Source organism: Cherax quadricarinatus, chromosome 44, assembly GCF_038502225.1.
Source record: "Cherax quadricarinatus isolate ZL_2023a chromosome 44, ASM3850222v1, whole genome shotgun sequence".
NCBI classification, from domain to species: domain Eukaryota; kingdom Metazoa; phylum Arthropoda; class Malacostraca; order Decapoda; family Parastacidae; genus Cherax; species Cherax quadricarinatus.
Window position 1 is genome coordinate 26,481,236 of NC_091335.1, and position 18,525 is coordinate 26,499,760.

General features: G+C 39.4%; 1 protein-coding gene across 13 annotated transcripts in view; it reads right to left on the reverse strand.

The window, feature by feature from the left end:
- Positions 1 to 18,525, reverse strand: part of LOC128697336 (mannosylglucosyl-3-phosphoglycerate phosphatase) — a 495,221-nt gene that overhangs the window by 85,620 nt on the left and 391,076 nt on the right. For all 13 annotated transcript variants that reach the window (XR_011393159.1, XM_070094215.1, XM_070094210.1 and 10 more), the window contains 4 exons: positions 17,443 to 17,706; positions 10,760 to 11,010; positions 5,331 to 5,458; positions 4,553 to 4,681 (listed from right to left, as the gene is read on the reverse strand). Coding sequence is in view for 12 of the 13 variants with exons in the window: in XM_070094215.1 (XP_069950316.1) it covers positions 4,553 to 4,681; positions 5,331 to 5,458; positions 10,760 to 11,010; positions 17,443 to 17,706 (772 nt within the window). In the remaining variant the exon portion in view is untranslated. The remainder of the gene's footprint in view (positions 1 to 4,552; positions 4,682 to 5,330; positions 5,459 to 10,759; positions 11,011 to 17,442; positions 17,707 to 18,525) is intronic.

Here is an 18,525-nt window from a genome sequence, read left to right on the forward strand (position 1 = left end):
CAACCATTCCCAGTAATTCAGGTGCTTTATCATACTTATGCATGCCGTGAAAGTTCTCTGTACACTCTCCAGGTCAGCAATTTCACTTGCTTTGAAGGGGGCAGTTAGTGTTTAACAGTATTCCAGCCTAAAGAGAAAGAGCGATTTGAAGAGAATCGTCACTGGCTTTGTGTCCCTAGTTTTAAAGGTTCTCCTCAACTATCCTATCATTTGTCTAGCAGAGATGAGGTAGATACATTGTTGTGGTCTTTGAAGGTGAGATCCTCTGATATTATCATTCCCAGATCTTTTACATTAGATTTTCACTCTATTGTGTGGTTAGAATTTGTTTTATACTCTGATAAAGTTTTAATTTCCTAAAGTTTTCCAAACCTGAGTAGTTGAAATTTCTCTTCAATGAACTTCATGTTGTTTTGGCAAACTTGCCGATGTCGCTCTTTATGCCCTCATCTATGTCGTTTATGTAGATTGTGAACAGCAGGGGGCCCAACACTGACCCCTGTGGAACACCGCTCGTGACGCTTCCCCACTCTGATTTCTCCCCATTTATGCAAACTCTCTGCTGCCTATTTGTCAACCATGCCTCTATCCAGGAAAAAATTTCTCCTCCTATTCCATGTGCTTTAATTTTCCTCAATAGTCTCTGATGTGGGACCCTGTCAAAAGCCTTACTGAAGTCCATATACACAATATCATATTCATTACCATGATCTACCTCCTCAAATACCTTAGTGAAAAAAGTTAATAAATTCGTAAGGCAGGAACGCCCCTTTGTAAAACCATGCTGAGATTCGTTGATTAATTTATGCTTTTCAAGGTGGCTACGAACTGCCTCGGCAATTATTGATTCCATAAATTTTCCCACTATGGAGGTTAGGCTTATTGGTCTATAGTTCGAAGCTAAGGACCTGTCACCTGTTTTGAAAATAGGTATCACATTTGCCATTTTCCACTTATCTGGCACCATGCCAGTTTGTAGTGATATGTTGAAAAGATTAGCCAAAGGTGTGCTAAGCTCCTCTTTACATTCCTTTAGAACCCTTGCATACAGTTCATCAGGGCCTGGGGATTTGTTAGGTTTTAATTTATCTATTTGCCTAAGGACCATGTCACTTGTGACCCTAATAGTGCACAGTTTATTATCGTCCTGTTCTACATAATTTATCATTACTGGAATATCGCTGGTATCCTCCTGTGTAAAAACTGAGAGGAAGTATGTGTTAAAAATTCTACACATTTCCTTATCACTGTCAGTGAGCTGACCCGAGGAACTTTTGAGTGGGCCTATCTTGTCCCTGATCTTACTTCTGTATACCTGAAAGAATCCTTTTGGGTTAGTCTTCGATTCTCTTGCAACTTTAACCTCATAATCTCTATTTGCTTTTCTAATTCCCTTTTTTATTTCTCTCTTTAACTGAATATATCGATTTCTTAATTGTCCCTCTCCTCTTTTGATTTGCCTATATATGCCTCTCTTTTGACCAATCAGATATTTTAATCTATTGTTCATCCATTTAGGATCATTTTTGTTTGATCTGATTTCCCTATTTGGAACATAATTTGACTGAGCAGCTAGAACTATGCCCTGGAAAGCATCATATCGGCAACCATCACCACCTACCTGACCCCTAGTCAGGTCATTCCAGTTCAGCCCACCTAAGTAATTTTTCAGTCCTATGAAATCAGCCAAGCGAAAGTCAGGGACGGAGACTTGATTGCCATTATTAGGGGAATTCCATGATATGTTAAAACTGAGTGATTTGTGATCACTCTCCCCAAGCTCATCATTAACCTCAAGATTATTAATTAGTGTTTCCCTACTGGCAAGAACCAAGTCAAGGAGGTTATTTCCCCTAGTTGGCTCTGTCACAAACTGTTTTAAAAAACAATCCTGGATCGTATCAAGAAAGTCACCCGACTCTAAATTTCCTGTCAAATTGCTCCAGTCAATCTGTCTATAGTTGAAATCTCCCATTAGCACAACATTTTCGTATGTAGATGCCTTACGAATTTCGTCCCATAGAAGTTTACTGCACTCCCTATCAAGATTTGGGGCCCTGTAAATCACACCCAAAATTAGTTTTTCTCGGCCCTCGAGAAGCTGTAACCAAACAGATTCAGTGGCTGACGCTTCTAATTTAATATCTTGTCTAACACAACAATTTAAATTGTCTCTGACATACATCGCTACTCCACCACCTTTCCTGTTGACCCTGTCAGTGTGGAATAATTTATAGCCTTGTATGTGACATTCAGAGGGCATCTCTCTATCTTTCAGATTGAGCCAGGTCTCTGTTATAGCAATAATGTCTATGTTTCCTGCACTTGCAATTAATCTTAGCTCATCTATCTTATTTCTAACACTCCTGCTATTAGTATAGTAAACCTTAAGGGAGCTAGTCCCTTGCTGCCCTCTGCTGTCCCCCTTTGTTTGCTGACCTGTTCTATTGTCTTTATTTATAACTTCATGCTGAATGCCTTTTATACATTTACTGTTTCCAACCCTAGTGTTGCAACCTGCTTGTTTCCCACACACACCCATACCTCTATCTTCCATCAGTTTAAAATCATAGGCATTTCACCAATGGCCTTCTCAATCGAGTCTGCAAGTGCTACCACCCCTGCCCCATATATCTCCGTCTATGTCAGATATGAGGATGAGGAATAGGATGGGAGCCAGTACTGTGCCTTGAGGAACAGAGCTTTTCACTGTAGCTGCCTCAGACTTTACTCTGTTTACTACTACATTTTGTGTTCTGTTTGTTACGAAGTTACAGATCCAACTATCAACTTTTCCTGTTATTCCTTTGTCTCACATTTTGTGTGCTATTACTCCATGGTCGCACTTGCCGAAGGCTTTCGCCAAGTCTGTGTATACTACATCTGCATTTTATTTTGATCCTCTAAAGCATCCAGGACCTTGTCATAGTGGTCCAGTGGCTAGGACAGACAGGAGTGACCTGCTCTAAACCGTGTTGCTATGGGTTGTGTAACTGATGGGTATCTAGGTGGATGACGATCTTACTTCTTAGAACCCTTTCAAAGATTTTTATGGTATGGGATGTTAGAGCTTTTGGTCTTTAGTTCTTCGTAATTGCTTTACTGCCACCTTTGTGGTGTGGGGCTATGTCTGTTGTTTTTAGTGACTGTGGGATGACCCCTGTGTCCATGCTCCCTCTCCATAGAATGCTGAAGGCATGTGACAGGGGCTTCTTGCAGTTCTTGATGAACACGAAGTTCCGTGAGTCAGGGCCTGGGGCAGAATGCATGGGCATGTCATTAATTGCCTTTCTGAAGTCTTGTGGTGTTAGGATAATAGCAGCAATTTTTGAAGTGACCAAATTTTGAGTCTCAGTCATAAAAATTTCATTTAGATTGTCGGCCATTAGTCTGGTTAACAGCTCACTGAACACTGAGTCATATTGGGACTTTAGTATCTCACTCATTTCTTTGCCGTCATCTGTTAGGTCCCATTTCATCTAAGCAGGGGTCTAATACTGGATGTTGTTTTCACCATAGATTTGCAAAGAGAGAATTATTTCAGGTTTCTTTCCATTTCATTGATGGCTTTAAGTTCTTTCTGAGGTTCTTGTCTCCTGTAAGATTCCTTAAGCTTAAGTTCAATATTTGCTATTTCTCTGACCAGTGCCTCTCTTTGTATTTCAGATATACTGGTTCCTCTCAACTGCTCTGTGACTCTCGCCTTTGCCTGTATAGGGAGCGTCTCTCTCTTTCTAGTTTACATCTTCTCTTTCTTTTTCTTAAAGGAATGTGTCTTGAGCAGACCTCAAGTGCCACAGAGTTAATTTTTTCTAGGCAGAGATTTGGATCAGTAACAGAAGTTTTAGTCCAGTATTTTGCCTACGAGTTCTGTTGCAGCTATAAATAGAAATTCCTTTACACCCTTCCTCCAACCCTTCCCTGGATGACCCCTACCCCCTTCTTCTTTCCACCCTGGATTTATACACCTAGATCATCCATTTCTGCTCCATCCTCTCTAAAATTCTAAAACCACTCTAACCCTCCAAATTGTACTTTCAGTAACCCTACACTATCCTTTGATCTCTATATTTTGAATTCTCTGCATAGTATTATTATGCACACCAGCCATTTCCCACTGAGGTACGGCAACCTAAAAAAGAAGAAACACCTTCACCATCACTCATTCCACTGCTTACCAGAGGCATGCCAATACTACAGTTCAGATGCTTCTCCAACCTGCAAATATCCCCACCCTTCCTTCAGAGTGCAGGCACTGTACTTCCCACCTCCAGGACTCAGGTCTGGCAAGCCTGTTTCTATGAATCCCCTTAATAAATGTTACCTTACTCACACACAGTCATAAAAGCCATTTGCCTCCACTAACTCCTATCTAACATGTTCACATGCCTTCAGGATGTCTAAGGCCCTTGCATACAACGTCTCCTTTACCTCCTCCCCCCAACCTTTCCTGAGCTGTTTACTAGGGTGACCACCAACCCCACCTTCCCTCCCTTATTATTATTATTATTATTATTATTATTATTATCATCATAACTTTAAATCAACTCACATTGATGTAACAGACCCTGATGATACAGATGATAGGGCAGAATCTGTGGATACAGATCGACCAATAGTTTTGTGTGATGTAGATCTGGCAGCCACCGGCACTTCATCGTCATGACGGATGAGACTGTGTCTGTGAGAGTTTTTCAAAATCTTTAAAGTGGACTGAATATGACTAGTTAGTAAATTAGGCGTTAATGAACACACAAAATACCATACTAATATATTAGAAGGTTAGGAAAAAAGTTTTTTAATATAGTGTACTTACTTAAAAGACAGTTACTTCAGTTTTTCTTTGTAAACTAATAAATTATCTATATAGTTCGGCAATACAGGAGACAAAAGACGTACAGGCATACCTCGTTAGTACGGTGCTCACTTTTTTGTTCTGCTAGTACGGCACTTTTCAATTATATTCATGTTTACTATTTTCATCACCTGACTTGCTCTTAAGATGGTTTTTGGAAATTTTCAATTTTTTTTTTATTGTTATTTTTATTTTTGCATAGCTTTTTAGGCCTAGTGCTATTGAGCATTAAATAAATGATAGTGTAAACATGTTTTTAGGCTTTTATATGCACCAGAAAGTGACAAAAAGACTGTGATTCACTTTAAAGTGGCAGTTTGGAAGCTAACCCACCATATTAGTGAGGTATTCCAGTACTGTATCTTTCCAATATGCTGTGAATTTGTTAGAATGGTTAAATAACATGTTTGAAATATTCAGTTAAGAAAAACCACACATGCAGAAAAAAAAGGTAAGTGAGGTATGTTTACATTACCTCCTGGATAAGAGGATGAGTGACTGTCTGTGCGTGGAGTTGCGACGAGTCTTGCCCATACGTGTTTTGATGGCTGCAAAGTGATTCTGGATAGATGTTGACAACATGGGACACTGTTCTTCATCTTGCTGTTGATTTATTAAAGAAAACTGCATTTAGCATTAAGAAAAATATGTCTTAGTACATTACTAACCGATAAATAACTACACTGCAAGTGATATATTGTTAAATGCATAAAATAATGAATGTGCTGATAGTGTATGAGAAATTTATGTCAAATTAAAATTTTTATTTCTTTTATGCAGTACACAGATAATGTAGTCTACATGTACAGGAGGGCTCTGCTTTACTGCACTTCACTTTGCGGAATTTCACTTTCCAGCATTTCACTAATACAGCGTTTTCCAATTATAACCATTCCACATTTATTCAGACTTCCTACAATAAATATATTTGCCACTCACTATAAGCTAAGTGCAAAAATATTTTAAGATAAGTAATGAGTGTACTGTATATGCATTTTTAGGCCTAGCTATACTGCTCACTTAACCCTTTCAATGTCGCGACCCCTGCTCACAAACTTACTCTCAGGGTTGAAGAATTAAAAAAAATATATTTTCATGAAATGACAGAGAATCTTTTTCCTAAGGCAATGAACCCAAATGTACAAGAATTGATAGAAAACTCATGGAATTATACTCTCGCAAAGTTAGTGGTCAAAGAGATATTTACGAATCGGCCACTTTGAGCCTATTTTCGGCCAATTCCATTGTTTCAGTCAACCAAACTCATAGCTATTTTGCTAGTATTCCTTTCATTCTATTGCCCATTGACCTATTTCAACCACTTTATGAAGTGATCAGAAATCAGGTCATTTTCACACAAAATTCAAGAAAGGCCAATTTCAAAATAAGGTCCAGAATAAACAATGCAGACATTCCTGGTACTAAAATAACATTTTCTCTATTCATCAGGCATATCTCCAGGCCCCTTTTATATTACACTTGCCTTCCATTTTGAATTTTTACCAACATACAAAATAGAAGATTTACTGTTAGGCAGACTACTGCACGACACTGCAGACATGGCAGACACTGATGCACGCATGAACAAAGATCACTTACTACTCTCAGGTGACTTCAATATAAATCTCCTGCAAGACCAGGACCCACAAGTTACTGAATTCACAAACACTATGAGTAACTGCATGTTGCTACCAACAGTAACAAAACCTACAAGAGTTACAGAGACTAGTGTTTCCCTACTTGACCACATCTGGACCAACACCATATCCCCTTTAAAATCAGGCATAATCACAGATAATACCACAGATCACTACCCTACCCTCCTCATAACAACTCTTGGCAAATTACCCCAAGACACTACTAAAGTCACTTTCAGACTTCACAATGAGGCAGCTATTAATAACTTCACAGCAGCAGTGACAAACATTGACTGGCACACTGAGCTAGAAATCTATACAGATATTGACGAATATATTAATAATTTTCTAAAAAAGACCCAATACCTCTATAACAAGCACTGCCCCCAAAAAACTAAACAGATGACAGCTAAGAGACTGAACAGTCCCTGGCTAACACCCAGCATCCTCAAATCCATAAATACAAAGCACCTATACGAAAAACAGTACAAAATGGGTCACATAACCAGAGACCAAACAAAACGTTACTCGTCAATCCTAACCAGCTTGATAAGAAGGGCTAAAAAATTGTATTATGAGAACAGATTATCCAACTTACGAGGTGATGTAAAAAAGACCTGGTAAACCCCATCAGAAATTCTAGGAACTAAAAAGATATCACGAAATAGCGAAATTGAATTAACAAAACCAGATGAACCCCAACTCCCACCTACTGAAACAGCAAACAGACTTAATAATTTCTTCTCCACTATAGGAAAAAACCTTGCCAATAAAATCCTAAGCTCAGATACCCCACCCAATGACTACCTCACTGGCAACTACCCGAACACACTGTTCCTAGCTCCGACTAACCCTACTGAAGTCTCCCTTACTATCAACACACTAAAAAACAAGACAGGAGATTTAAATACCTTACCACCCTTTATATACAAAAGAGCATCACAAGTGCTATCACCAATCATTGCAACACTCTTTAACAAATCCACAGAATCCTCTACCTTCCCTACAGTTCTCAAAATAGCAAGGGTCACCCCGATCCATAAAGGAGGAGACCAAACAGACTTGAATAACTATAGGCCAATATCCAACTTACACCCTCTCTCTCTAAAATCTTCGAAAAATTAATTCATAAGCGAATCTATACCTACCTCATCTCCCACAACATACTCAACCCCTGTCAATTTGGGTTCAGGCCTAATAAAAATACTAATGATGCTATTATACACATGTTAGAACACATATACACTGCAATAGAGAAAAAAGAAGTCTCACTGGGGATCTTCATTGACTTATGTAAAGCTTTTGATACAGATGACCATGACTTGTTCCATATAAAATTGTTGCACTATGGTATAAGAGGGCACTCCCTCAACTACCTAAAGTCATACCTCAGCAATAGAAGCCAATATGTGTACACAAATGGGGCAAACTCTTCCGCACAGCCAATTACAGTTGGAGTCCCACAGGGAAGTGTCCTAGGCCCTCTTCTCTTTCTCATATACATAAATGACCTACTAAATGCATCACAACTACTCAAACCCACACTATTTGCAGATGACACTACATACGTCTTCTTTCACCCGAGCCCAGTCACGCTAGCCAATACTGTAAATACTGAATTACAGAAAATATCTACCTGGATGAGGACTAACAAACTTACTCTAAATATTGACAAAACCTACTTCATTCAGTTTGGTAACAGAGCTACAGACGTCCCTCTTAACATAATGATAAATGGATCACCTATCACAAAACTCACAGAGGGAAAATTCTTAGGAATCCACCTTGATAATAGACTTAAATTTCAAACACACATACAACAAATTTCCAAAAAAAATTCCAAAACCGTAGGCATACTATCGAAGATACGGTACTATGTTCCACAGTCAGCTCTCCTGGCCCTATATCACTCACTTATTTACCCCTATCTCACCTATGGAATTTGTGCATGGGGCTCAATAACAATAAACCATCTCAGACCATTAATTACCCTACAAAAGGTTGCAGTCAGAATGCTAACAAATTCCCACCACAGGCAGCACACTCCACCAATATTCAAAACTCTAAACCTGCTCACCATACAAAACATCCATACTTATTACTGCACCTACTACATACATAGAACACTTAACTCTGATATAAACCCTCCCCTCAAACATCTCCTTACGAACCTCAACAGAACACATGACCATAACACAAGGCACAGATCACTCTTTGATGTTCCTCGTGTCCACCTCATGCTATGCAAAAACTCAATGCACATAAAAGGCCCTAAAATCTGGAATTCATTACCTGTGAATATAAAAGAAACACTGTCTGTTTATAAATTCAAGTCTATTCTCAAAAATCACTTACTCACCCACAACTAAATAAATACTAAATAATTGTATCTCATAAATTGTATCTCATAAATGTTTCTCATTATTGTATGTCATTAATGTCTAACCTGTGATCCATGACAGTAAATAACCACATGACCTGTCTTTGTAATACTCATTTGTGCTAAATTGTTATCTGTTTACAATAATGTTTTTACCACTGAATATATCATTGCTTAGTTAATCTTAAGTTAATTTTAAGCCTGCCCATAATGCATACAACGGCCTGCCTGCCCATAATGTATACAAGGGGCTTTGGCATGTTGCACTTTAATAACTGTATTCCTTTGTACTTCTCTGTATCATGTTCAAATTAATAAATAAATAAATTATTGTAGTAATTGTATAAATAATATCAATGCATTGGTGAACGCACATAAGACCCACCAGTTGACATGTATTGGATGTGTGATGTGATTTGTTTCCTCTTGAACATCAGCAAAAATCAAACATTTCCACTACTTTCAGCTTAATTTCAAGCTACTATCAGTCCAGAAACCAACCAAAATCATCTTTATTTCTGTAATGTATCTTCCATTTAATCAAACGAGACCAAGAAACTGAGAATACAACCTTAAAAATCATACAAAAATACACCACAAAGTCGCTGTTTTAAATCAAACACACAGTCGCATTTTTTCCACATTATGCAGTGCTTGCTGTAGGATTTTTTATGTGGTGCACACTTATTGCACAGACATACACTCTCATATCTAGGCCCAAATTTACCGCTCACAGCTTATCTGAGTGAGCTGAGCTCAAGGCGTAGAACTAGGGGACCGACCCTGGCTTCAAAGCAGTAGAACTACAGAACTGACCCTGAAAGGGTTAAATCATCAACGAAGAAAACTCAACGCAAAAATGAAAATGAAATGAAATGAAAATGTTTATTTCCTTGCAAAGATTACAATGTATGATTTACATATTGTAAATTATTAATCACAAAGAAGCCACTAGCATGCCTAGGTATTTCGGGCAGACTAATATTAATTCTTACTCAATACTGACAAAGGTTATGGAGCAGTACATTTTAATATAAATTATTGTATACTGATATAAAAGTTAGGTAAATGAAGTGATTAACAATACTAAAATTAGTAAGTTTAGTAATGGGAATGGTTTTATCTCAGCATGATACTGTTTCTATAAAAGCTCCAATATTGGGAGAGTATTTCAGGAAAAATTAGGACTAACTTAAGATTTATCAGGCAACAGCTATATTAGAAATTTTATGTTTACAGCCATTTGGGTCAGTGTGAATTGGGGGGGGGGGGTGTTGTCTAGCATTGGAATGCATGATAATTCTTACTGCAGCTTTTTGTTGGGTTATCATTGGCTTTAGGTGGGTTGCTGCTGTTGATCCCCAGGCACAAATAGCATAGGTGAGGTAGGGATAGATGATTGAATAGTATAGTATGAGTAGGGCTGATTTTGGTACATAGTAACATCTTTGAGACAATCCCAACTATTTTGGATACTTTTTTTTGTTATGTGTTGGATATGGGTGTTGAATTTCAGGTTGCTGTCAAGGTGCAGACCCAGGAATTTGCCCTCATTTTGTTTAGCAATAAGAGTGTTGTCAATCATAATGTTCAGCTGGACATGATCTGTTCTGCTCCCAAACATACTGTAGAAGGTTTTGTTAATATTAAGTGTAAGTTTATTGGCAGTCATCCAGGTCAATGTTTTTACTAGCTCTTCGTTAACAAAAGTGTGGAGTGAGGCAAGATTAGGGTGATAGATGACATAAGTTGTGTCGTCAGCAAAGAGAATAGGTTTAAGGTGTTTTGATACATTAGGAAGACCATTGATGTATAAGAGGAAGAGCATGGACCAAGGACATTTCCCTGTGGTACTCCAGTATCATTCAGAAACATTTAGCAACGTACCAATATAGGACAGTCTATTAGCATATTGTATCCATCTCTGCCTTGTTTCATGTAAGCCTTTGTCACGAATCGATAAACAGCTTCTGGGTTGAGGTACTCATCTCCGACCTTGACCAAGTCTCTGATCAGTCTTGAGCCAGGCTCTGCGTCGGGGTCAAACACAAACTGGAGACCAGCAACTTGAGGAAAGCGACCCTCAAGTTTAGGATACTGTGAAACTCCATTTTCAAGGACCTCCAGAAGTGTTTCTCCTATGTAAACAAGAAATATTAATAATAAAGATACAATTTTATATAACATAAATATACAGTAGACCGTTATTTTACATGGTAGTTACATTCCTGAAAACGTTGTGTTCGGTAAATACATGCTAGATAAACTGAAAAACTTAGGGATATATTCCTGGGAGCCCTAAAATTGCCAAACAACTTTTTTTAGGCCTCCAGATCTTACAAAAATAAAAGTGAGTATGTAATTGTAGTTCATTGTCGTTTACCTGGAGAGGGTTTCAGGGGTCAATGCCCCTGCGGCCCAGTCTGAGACCAGGCCTCATGTTGGATCAGGGTCAGATTAACCAGGCTGTTACTGCTGGCTGCACGTAAACCAACATACGAACCAAAGCCCACCTGATCAGGTACTGACTTTAGGTGGCTGTCAAGCACCTTCTTGAAGACAGACAGACGGGTCTATTTGTAATCCCCCTTATGTATGCTGAGAGGCAGCTGAACAGTCTTGGGCCCCTGACACTTATTGTGTTGTCTCTTAGTGTACTCGTGGCCTTCCTGCTTCTCATTGAGGGAATGTTGCATCTCCTGCTGAGTATTTTGCCCCATGGCTTGGTGGCAAAAGCTCTCACTTCACACGGTGAGGGTCTGGGTTCAATTCCCGGCAAAGGGGGTGGAAACATCGGACGTTTTTCCTTACACTCATCAGTAAAATGGGTACCTGGGTGTTAGTCAACTGGTGTGAGTCGTATCCCGGGACAACACTGACCTAATTTGCCCAAAATGCTCTGCATTTTGTGTGTTATTACACCATGGTCACAACTGCAAAAGCCTTTGACAAGTGTGACCATGGTGTAATAGCGCACAAAATGCCTGATAAAGGAATAACAGGAAAAGTCAGTAGATGGATCTATAATTTCCTAACAAATAGAACACAAAGAGTAGTAGTCAACAGATTAAAGTCTGAGGTGGCTATGGTGAAAAGATCTGTTCCACAAGGCACAGTACTCGCCCCCATCTTGTTCCTTATCCTCATATCAGACATAGACAGGGATATAAGCCACAGCGCCGTGTCTTCCTTTGCAGATGACACCCGAATTTGCATGACAGTATCCTCCATTTAAGAACTGCAAAACTCCAGGCAGACATGAACCAAATCTTTAAATGGGCTGCAGAAAACAATATGAAGTTCAATGATAAGAAATTTCAATTACTCTGATATGGAAAATGTGAGGAAATTAAAACTTCATCGGAGTATAAAACAAATTCCAACAACACAATAGAGCAATAAAACTAATGTCAAAGACCTGGGGGTGATCATGTCAGAGGATCTCAGCTTTAAGAACCATAACATTATATCAATCACATCTGCTAGAAAATTGACAGGATGGATAATGAGAACCTTCAAAACCAGGGATGCCAAGCTTGTTCTATCGAGAGTGGAATATTGCTGCACACTAACAGCACCTTTCAAGGCAGGTGAAATTGCTGACCTAGAAAATGTACAGAGAACCTTCACAGCATGCATAACTGTGATAAACCACCTCAATTACTGGGAACGCTTGAAGTTCTTAAACCTGTACTCCCTAGAATGCAGGAGGGAGAGATACACGATTATATACACCTGGAAAATCCTAGAGGGACTAGTACCAAACTTGCACACAAAAATCATTCCCTACAAAAGCAAAAGACTCGGCAGATGGTGCAACATCCCCCCAACACAATAAGTGTCAGGGCCCCAAGACCGTTCAACTGCCTCCCAGCAAACATCAAGGGGATTACCAATACACCCCTGGCTTTCTTCAAGCAGGTACTGGACAGGCACCTAAAGTCAGTACCTGACCAGCCGGGCTATGATTTGTACGTTGGATTATGTGTGGCTAGTAGTAACAGCCTGGTTGATGAGGCCTTGATCCACCATGAGACTTGGTCACAGACTGGGCCTCGGAACTCTTTCCAGGTATACTCCAGGTATAACAAGGGGCTTTCTGTATAGTAGTATGTCATTGATGTCAGCTTGGCCTGTATACCTTGTACATTTACTTGTAGTAAATAAAGATATAAATAAAGATATTCATAGGGAGTGATTTTTGTGTGCAGGTTTGGTATTAATCCCTCTAGGATTTTTCAAGTATATATTATCATGAATCTTTCTCACTTCCATTCCAGGGAATACAAATCAAGGGACTTCAACCATTCCCAGTAATTTAGGTGCTTTATTTCACTTTTGTGTACCATGAAGTTCTCTGTACATTCTTCAGGTCAGCAATTTTTGCCTGCCTTGAAGGGGGTAGTTAGTGTACAGCAATACTCCCACCTAGGGAAAACAAGTGATTTGAAGAGAATCATCACAGGCATTGATTCCCTAGTTTTGAAGGTTCTCATTATCCATCCTATCATTTTTCTAGCAGATGAGGTAGATAAACTGTTGTGGTCTTTGAAGGTGAGATCCTCTGACATTATCACTCCCGGATCTCTCACATTAGTTTTTCACTCTACTGTGTGGTTAGAATCTGTTTTATACTGATAAAGTTTTAATTTTTTGTTCCATCTGGAGGGGTGTTCACCAGTGCTGAGGAAAGTCTGGAGGGCTTCTGTGCAGGGGGCTCAATGGGCTAGCCTAATCATATTGACCCCAATGAGGATATTTCTTTCAGTAACATGATCACTGATGCTTGGAATACAAAGTTCTTTTTGCATATTTAAAATTTTGGCAGTACGAGGGCATCCTAGGATGACCCTCATTGCTTCATTCTGCAGTTTTTCCAGCCCTCCAAGCTTCCAGTCAGACACAAGAGCAAGTAGTGGTGAAGCATAATCAACCAATGATCTAATTTAAGCAAGATACATCATTTTCACAATTTTAACATTAGCACCATACCTTGGATGAAAACCTGCCACAACTCTAAGTGCCCTCAGCCTTTCTTTGCATTGGCGACAAAGTCTTGTTACAACAGGTCCAAGTAGTGGGACCCCAAAGCCTAGATACTTGTATCTGATTACATATTCTAGAAGAGACCCATCATGCAACTGGATCTGGCGAACTGCGCCTCTCTGTCGAGGAGGACACCTGTTCAGTATCTTTGTCTTATCAGTAGAAATTATCAACCCCAGGTCCTGACATGAGGCTAGTACATGGTTAAGGATGTTCTGGGTGTTGGAGAATTCGGTGGTGTGAATCATTATATCGTCAGCAAAACTAATCAAATAACAATGCGGCTGGATAGGCATAGCATTAAGTAAAGCATTAATTAGAATACCTCTCCTCACTTAGCGACGTACTCATTTACCGACGACTCAGACTTATGACAGGCTCTCTGACCAGTTTGTATTTTAGAGTGGGGGAAGTTCGTGAGGCAGTAGGTAAAATGAAAGGGGGTAAGGCAGCCGGGATTGATGGGATAAAGATAGAAATGTTAAAAGCAGGTGGGGATATAGTTTTGGAGTGGTTGGTGCAATTATTTAATAAATGTATGGAAGAGGGTAAGGTACCTAGGGATTGGCAGAGAGCATGCATAGTTCCTTTGTATAAAGGCAAAGGGGATAAAAGAGAGTGCAAAAATTATAGGGGGATAAGTCTGTTGAGTGTACCTGGTAAAGTGTATGGTAGAGTTATAATTGAAAGAATTAAGAGTAAGACGGAGAATAGGATAGCAGATGAACAAGGAGGCTTTAGGAAAGGTAGGGGGTGTGTGGACCAGGTGTTTACAGTGAAACATATAAGTGAACAGTATTTAGATAAGGCTAAAGAGGTCTTTGTGGCATTTATGGATTTGGAAAAGGCGTATGACAGGGTGGATAGGGGGGCAATGTGGCAGATGTTGCAAGTGTATGGTGTAGGAGGTAGGTTACTGAAAGCAGTGAAGAGTTTTTACGAGGATAGTGAGGCTCAAGTTAGAGTATGTAGGAAAGAGGGAAATTTTTTCCCAGTAAAAGTAGGCCTTAGACAAGGATGTGTGATGTCACCGTGGTTGTTTAATATATTTATAGATGGGGTTGTAAGAGAAGTAAATGCGAGGGTCTTGGCAAGAGGCGTGGAGTTAAAAGATAAAGAATCACACACAAAGTGGGAGTTGTCACAGCTGCTCTTTGCCGATGACACTGATTTCCTCTATTCTGTTTATGACAATATACAGTACACTACTGTATAAACATTTAAAATATACCAGAAATGTTATAAATGGTGCATACAGGAAAGAGTAAGGTTATGAGGATAACAAAAAGATTAGGTGATGAAAGATTGAATATCAGATTGGAGGGAGAGAGTATGGAGGAGGTGAACGTATTCAGATATTTGGGAGTGGACGTGTCAGCGGATGGGTCTATGAAAGATGAGGTGAATCATAGAATTGATGAGGGAAAAAGAGTGAGTGGTGCACTTAGGAGTCTGTGGAGACAAAGAACTTTGTCCTTGGAGGCAAAGAGGGGAATGTATGAGAGTATAGTTTTACCAACGCTCTTATATGGGTGTGAAGCGTGGGTGATGAATGTTGCAGCGAGGAGAAAATATGACATAAAAACAATATCAAAGATGGTTGACACAAACCCACTACCATTAAAGTATGCTCCTCACTTAGTGACAAATTCGTTTACTGACGTGGTCTTAGGAACGAAACTTCATTGTTAAGTGAGGAGAGGCTGTATTGAATAGGGTGGGACTGAGCACACCTCCCTATGGGGTTCCTAATTCTAAGTCTTTAGTTACACTTCTATGCTTCTGGAACAACACATAAGACTTTCTCCAGCTGAGAAGCTATCCCCCAACATCCATTCTGGTAAGTTCACTAATGATTACATGTAGGTTGGCTACATCAAAAGCAGATTTAAGGTCAAGAAAGGTAGTGTACAAACTGTCAGTGTGAAGAATGACAAAGGTGGTTATGCACGCTCCTTCCATGCATGAAACCATGCAACCGGGGAGACAAAAATTATTTAATTCCGTGCATGAGATAATTAAGAATCATCCTCTCAAATGTTTTACACAAGCAGCTAGTGAGAGATATTGGGAAAAATGAGTTTTGTTGACTGGGCTTTGGAATGGGAATGATGAGGCTGTTGGTCCAAGATTTAGGGAGCTCCCCAGTTACATAGCTCATGTTTTATAATTCAAGTAAAGGATTACCTGGTACTTGACATAGCAATCTGGGTATATTTTAAGTAATACCATCCTCCCCAGGCGACGTGGAGTTGCCCTTAGTTAGTGCTGCATTAAGTTCAAAGTTAGTGAAAGGAATGTTACAGAAATTTTCCTTGCTGAGCATAAAACAAATTAGTCTCTCTCTTGCTTCATGTTTGTCCATAAATTTTGCCTTTGTTATACTGGGAAGATTGTCATAGCTAGATGTAGCAGCCCAAGCAATGACTAACTCATTCACCCTATATAAGGGATGAGGGTACACGATTGACCAGTTCTGGTACCTTAATTCTATTTATGTCCCTCACAAATTCATATATTTACCACATTCTTTTTAATTGTAGAAACTGACACTTCATTAAAGTCACAGACTATCTCTTGTCTAATATCTCTATTTTCTTCGTTAACTCGAAAGACTTAAATGCTTATATGTACCTTTTTTTGCCATTCAGCAACACTCGTATGCCTACCGGGCGCCATGATTGCTTGGCAGATACACGACATGGCAATTAAAAGACCAAAACACAATTCACAAAGACAGCTAGCTCCTAGGAGGCATTCGTACTGGACACACATGGATGAAGATCGAATCCCTGGTATGGCTGGAAAACATTAGGGACGTGTTTCCTGAAGACACCTGCTGTCTATGTTCACCCATCAGTATATTGGGTACCTGGGTGTTAGTTGACTAGTGTGTATCGCATCCTGGGATGAAACTGACTTAATTTGCCCGAAATGCTCTGCATAACAAGCGGCTTTCTACGTAATAGTACGTATGTCACTGATGTCAGTTATACCTGTATATCTCGAACATGTACTTGTAGAAATAAAGATATATTATTATACAGTTGGGATGGGGGTGGCGAGTGTGTCAGGGGTTGCAGCTTGAGCTGGGGAAATTTTTTCTGCACCCGCAAACAGAGCTGTGTTAAGTTAATTTTATGAAGTGTTGTATAAAATAGTTCTGCAATTTTTCAATAGTGCAATAGCCAAAACGTGGCAAATAAATCCATGTAATATAACGGTCTACTGCATTTTATATATGCATATACATTTTTTTAACACAACACACATCTCCCACTGAGGCAGGGTGACCCGAAAAAGAATAAATGCTTTAATAAAGTTTATTCTTCTTTTTACACTCAGTAATTTATACAGGAGGAGGAATTACTAGCCCCTTGCTCATGGCATCTTAGCTGTCTCTTACGACATGCTTGACTTACAAAGGAAGGATTCTTCTCCAATTCCCCGATGAGTACATTTACATATACACATATACATACATACATATGCATAGAGACTGGCAATGTGCCAACTGCTCTCACCAGTTACTCCTAAGACAAGTAAAGGATCCAACATCGGTAAAACGGTCATTAAATCTCTCATTCTGAAGTCACCAGCTGGATGAATTCTGTCCGACCTCAGAGTCCCAGAATTAATAACTGCAACATCTCCGTTACAAGCTGCCATTATGATGTCGCATATAAAGTTGCCTAAGTTGGTTTCTTGTGTGCGGATTGAGGAGAATCTTCCATCTAGTTCCACACTGAATGTTCCCAGTGTCTCTTCCATCTTCTCTCCCACAACAGCTGCAATGTACACAAACACAGTATAACTGCTATATAAATAGACTGCATCATAACCACATAATAAAAAAAACAGTTATGTGCTGTACTACAGAAAAATTATTTCTCATACAGGTCAAGGTATGTAGGAGTGAGGGGTTACTGCCCAGCAAAGGTAATATTTAGGTAAGGATGTGATGCCACCATAGTTGTTAAACACATTTCATTGGGTTGTAAAAGAAAGGATTGCATGGATGTTTAGGAGATGTGTGGGATTAAAATATAAGGAATTCAGTACACAGTGGGAGTTGTTGCAATTGCTCTTTGCTGATGACATGATTCTTTTGGAAGATTTTGTAAAGTTGCCAAGGTTCTTGAAGGAATTTGGGAGGGTATGTAAGAGGAAAATTAAAAGTAAACACAGGAAAAATCAAGGTGATGAGAGTTACAAAAAATCCAGGCAAAGAAAGAATGGATATCAGACTGGAAGAAAGGACTCTGAAGGAAGTGAATATATTCAGATACTTGGGAGTGGACATGTCAGCAGATGGGTCTATGAAAGATAAGGTGAACCACAGAACAGATGAGGGGAAAAAAAAATAGGTGGCATGTTGAGGCATCTATGAAAAGGAAGTTAATCTATGGAGGCAAACAGGGAAATGTACCAGAGTAAAGGTGTGAATGTGGGTGTTAAATGCTGCAGCAAGGAGGAGGCTGCAGGTGGTGGAGACACTGTGCTTAAGATCAATGACTGGTGTGAATATTATGTAGCAAATTCAGAGTGTAAAAATTAGAAGACAGTGTGATGTCACCAAGGATATAACTCAGTGCTGAGGAGGAATT